The sequence below is a fragment of the Chiloscyllium plagiosum genome, unplaced genomic scaffold (genome assembly GCF_004010195.1).
Source record: "Chiloscyllium plagiosum isolate BGI_BamShark_2017 unplaced genomic scaffold, ASM401019v2 scaf_71486, whole genome shotgun sequence".
NCBI classification, from domain to species: Eukaryota; Metazoa; Chordata; class Chondrichthyes; order Orectolobiformes; family Hemiscylliidae; genus Chiloscyllium; species Chiloscyllium plagiosum.
The window spans coordinates 1-4,701 of NW_025203467.1; the positions used below are offsets into that span (position 1 = coordinate 1).

The 4,701-nt window shown below is 53.2% G+C and overlaps 1 protein-coding gene across 1 annotated transcript in view; it reads left to right on the forward strand.

Moving 5' to 3' along the window:
* Positions 1-999: 999 nt before the first annotated feature.
* The window catches only part of tcnbb (transcobalamin beta b), a gene marked incomplete at its 5' end in the record, with an annotated part of 5,990 nt that continues 2,288 nt past the window's right edge, over positions 1,000-4,701 (forward strand). The window contains 2 exons of the mRNA XM_043685062.1: positions 1,000-1,186; positions 3,842-4,034. Of these exons, the coding sequence (XP_043540997.1) occupies positions 1,000-1,186; positions 3,842-4,034 (380 nt within the window). The remainder of the gene's footprint in view (positions 1,187-3,841; positions 4,035-4,701) is intronic.

Below are 4,701 nucleotides of genomic sequence, written 5' to 3' on the forward strand. Positions count from 1 at the left end.
GGAGTTACCGTACACTGTTCTGATCCCCATATCGCTCTGGGAATTCCTGTGCACTGTTCTAATCCCCATATCACTCTGGGAGTTACTGTACACTGTTCTCATCCCCATGTAACTCTGGGAGTTACTGTACACAGTTCTGAGTCCCATATCACTCTGGGAGTTACTGTACACTGTTCTGACCCCATATCACTCTATCACTCTGGGAATTACAGTATACTGTTCTGATCCCCATATCACTCTGGGAGTTACTGTACACTGTTCTGATCCCCATATCGCTCTGGGAATTCCTGTACACTGTTCTAATCCCCATATCGCTCTGGGAATTACTGTACACTGTTCTGATCCCCATATCACTCTGGGAGTTACTGTACACTGTTCTCATCCCCATATCTCTCTGGGAATTACTGTACACTGTTCTGATCCCCATATCGCTCTGGGATATAATGTACACTGTTCTCATCCCCATGTAACTCTGGGAGTTACCGTACACTGTTCTAATCCCTATGCCACTCTGGGATTTACTGTACAGTGTTCCGATTCCTAAGTCACACTGGGTGTTACTGTACACTGCTCTGTTCACCATATTCTCTGGGAATTACTGTACACTGTTCTGATCCTGATATCGTTCTGAGAGTTACTCTGCGCTGTTCTGATCCACATATCACTCTGGGAATTACTGGACTGTGTATTTGCTGAGTGAAATCTTTTTTTAAAACTTCTCATATCTGTCTTGCTTCATTGGTACATCCCTCCCTAAGGTGTGAGGTGCCGAGGTGAATTATATTAATACATGTAAAGGGAGGGGGAGCGAGATAAACACATGAGGGAGGGTCAGGGACAGAAGGAGATGTTGAGAAGGTGAGATGAAGGGTGGATGGGCAGTGTGGGAGGAGAGGTAATGCCAACCCAGAAGAGATGGCACAAGTGACCTCCTTGGCATAGGGTGGACGCTATCTGTCTTCCACTTCACTGACACCGTCTCCCCTCTGTTTTCCACAGGCCCTCTCTGCCAACTCAGACCTGGTCCCCAGCGTCCGCTGGAACAAGACCAAGTCCATGCACAGGCTCCTCAGCGCGATTCGTGAAGGATCCTTTTCCAATCCTCAGGCAGCATCGCAAATCACCCCGTCGCTGGAGTGTCGGACCTACCTGGATGTGAGGAAGCTGAACTGCACGGCAGACCGCAGTGAGTCTCTGGAGAGCTGGGGATCACACGCTCGGCTGTGGTTCAGTACCTCAGGGCACGCAATACATTTCAGATCCGAGGGCAATCATTCTTTTTGCACAGCAAACAGAGCTGCACAGCAAGATCCCATGAGTGGTACCGCACGCTTAGTTTTGGTGCTCAGTAATGGAACAACTGTTGGACACAGGGCTCCATTTGGAATACTTTCTCCCTCCTCTCACTCCCAGCATTGCCACCGGGTCTTCCCCATCCAGCAGGAGGGCCTCAGTTTAATATCTTACATAATGCAGGATATCACAGACAGTGCCCACTCCCTCAGCACTGACCCTCCGACAGTGTGGCACTCCCTCAGCACTGACCCTCCGACAGTTCGGCCCTCCCTCAGCACTGACCCTCCGACAGTGTCCACTCCCTCAGCACTGACCCTCCAACAGTGCAGTGCTTCCTCAACACTTGCCCTCCAACAGTGCCCACTCCCTCAGCACGAACCCTCCGATAATGCCCACTCCCTCAGCACTGACTCTCTGACAGTGCCCACTCTCTCATCACTGACCCCCTGACAGTGCAGTCCCCCCCTCAGCACTGACCCTCCGACAGTGCGGTGCTCCCTCAGCACTGACCCTCTGACAGTGCGGCACTCCCTCAGCACTGACCCCCTGACAGTGCGGCACTCCCTCAGCACTGACCCTTTGACAGTGCGGTGCTCCCTCAGCACTGACCTTCCGACAATGCTCCCTCAGCACTGACCCTCCAACAGTGCAGCATTCCCTCAGCACTGATCCTCCGACATTCCAGTACTCCCTCAGCACTGACCCTCCGACAGTGCGGCACTCCCTCAGCACTGACCTTCCGACAGTGCGGCGCTCCCTCAGCACTGACCCTCCAACATTCCAGTACTCCCTCAGCACTGATCCTCCGACAGTGCAGCACTCCCTCAGCACTGACCCCCTGACAGTGCAGCCCCCCCCTCAGCACTGACCCTCCGACAGTGCTACACTCCCTCAGCACTGACTCTCCGACAGTGCTGCACTCCCTCAACACTGACCCTTTGACAGTGCTGCACTCCCTCAGCACTGACCCTCCAACAATGCAGAATTCCCTCAGCACTGACCCTCCGACAGTGTGTTACTCCCTCAGCACTGACCCTCCGACATTCCAGTACTCCCTCAGCACTGACCCTCCGACAGTGCGGTGCTCCCTCAGCACTGACCCTCCGACAGTGCGGCACTCCCTCAGCACTGACCCTCCGACAGTGCGGCACTCCCTCAGCACTGACCCTCCGACAGCGTGGCACTCCCTCAGCACTGACCCTCCAACAGTGCGGCGTTCCCTCAGCACTGACCCTCCGACAGTGCGGCACTCCCTCAGCACTGATCATACAGTGAGCGGAAACCTCTGCTTCCTTGATGTTTTGGGAATGAGAGTTACATGGTTTGTGACCATCTCGGAGTAAAGAATTCTCCTCCCTTTAGTGCTCAGTGGGTGACCCTTTCTTTTTAACCGAGAGGTTGTGGTGGCGAGCCTCATGTGGAGATGTGGATCTTTCCAAGGAGCATGGACAGGGTGGATAGAAAGAAGCTGTTCCCAAATGGTCAGAAATCGGGGATGGGTGGGGCATAATCTGACAGTGAAAGGCAGGAGATTAAGCGGGCGTTGATGAAATGTTCTCTCACCCAGAGGGTTTTCAGGGAATGGAGTGCACTGGCTGGGAGGGCGTTGAGGCAGAGATCTCACAACCTTTAAAAAGTACTTTGGTGGGCACTTGGAAAGTCATAGCATTCAAGGGTGTGAGACTAGCATAGATTGGGAATGGTTTTTCGCTGTGTGGACTTGATGGGCCAAAGGGCCTCTTACATACTCTCACTCCCGATGAAGGGCTTCTGCCCGAAATGTCGGTTCTCCTGCTCCTCGGCTGCTGCCTGACCGGCTGTGCTTTTCTAGCACTACACTCTCGACTTCCATGTTCTGCGATTTTCTGGCTCTAACTGGTGACCCCCATCCTTCCCCAGTTCGAGATTCTCACGCAGGAGGGTTCACCTGTTGGGAGAGAAAGTGAGGGCGCCCGGGCTCCCTCGTCTATCCGTGAGTTTGGGTCATTTCGTTGGGCTGGGAAATGATTCCGGAAAGTCCCGAGACAACCCGGCCTCCATCCTGCAATTTTGCGACAACTCCAGAGAAAAGGGTCAGCCTTGGAAACAGACATGCCCTAGCTTTCACCGAAGTGAAGGAACAGATATCCTCCTGTCAGGTCTCAACACACAGTGATCCCAGAATTATATTTGGTATTGAGATGTGAGGCCTCCCTGTACAGCACCAGGGAGGTATTATCTCATTAGGTGGTGTAATGGTGAGATATGTCCGGTCACATGTGCATCCACGACAGTGGCTAACACAGAGTGTAAATATGTCCGGATTGATGAGGAAGGGGCATTTTTGGAGTCAGGACGTTCCAACAATAAAAGATTGATAATCATGGACCATTAACCCTGACGAGGTCAACTGAGTTTGGGATTCTAGTCGGCATGAATTCGTTGTACCAGGAGGATCTGTTTTCCGTGCTGTCCGACCTCATTTTGACGCTGGTGTCCTGAGTTGTGTTCGGTCTGGCATCTGAGGTTTCCTCACTCCTGCGCCATTCTGCCCCTCTCTCTGTAGGTAACCTGACATTCCCGGTGACCACTACATCCCCACCTCCCACCACCCAGGCTGTCCCCATCACGGTGGAGTACAACATTGTGGACGGACTGACCCATTCCTTCAACGACGCCGTGAATGTTTCCGTGCCGGTGGGGAGTCCCCTGATCCGGGTTCTGGAGAAGGCCCGGGATCTGTATCCCGCTCGATTCAGGTAAGGGCCTAACTGTGAAGGAGGTGCGTGCAGGGCAGACGCTGGAGAGTCAGAGTCGATAAGTGTGGCGCTGGAAAAGCACAGCAGCTCAGGCAGCATCCGAGGAGCAGGGGAATCAATGTTCCGGGCATAAGCCCTTCATCAGGAAGGTGTGGACATCTCCCAGGGTTCACTGGGAAGGTGGGAGAGTGATCTCCACCTCCAGTTCTCCCATTGGTGATCTCCTGAGGCTCCAGACCTGCCCACCCTCTGACACTGAATCTCCCCGGATCAGGGACGTCTCGGCCCGATATCCTTGATTGGACAAGGGAGGAGGCTATTGGAACTTTACCCCAGGTTTCACCTCAATATCAAGGTCCTGAAGCTAGAGTCACACTCAGCTCCCATTCTGTTTCACTCTGTCATTCTCTGTTTCCTTCTCTCTATCTCTTTCATCTGTCTGTCTCACCTCTTTTTCTTACTCTCTCTATCTCTCATGTTCTCTTTCTGTCTCTCATCTCTGTCTCTCTCTGTCTCTCTCTGCTGAAGGTGTGGTGCTGGAAAAGCGCAGCAGGTCAGGCAACATCCAAGGAGCAGGAGAATCGACGTTTCGGGCATGAGCCCTTCTTCAGGAATCATGCCCGAAACGTCGATTCTCCTGCTCCTTGGATGCTGCCTGACCTGCTGC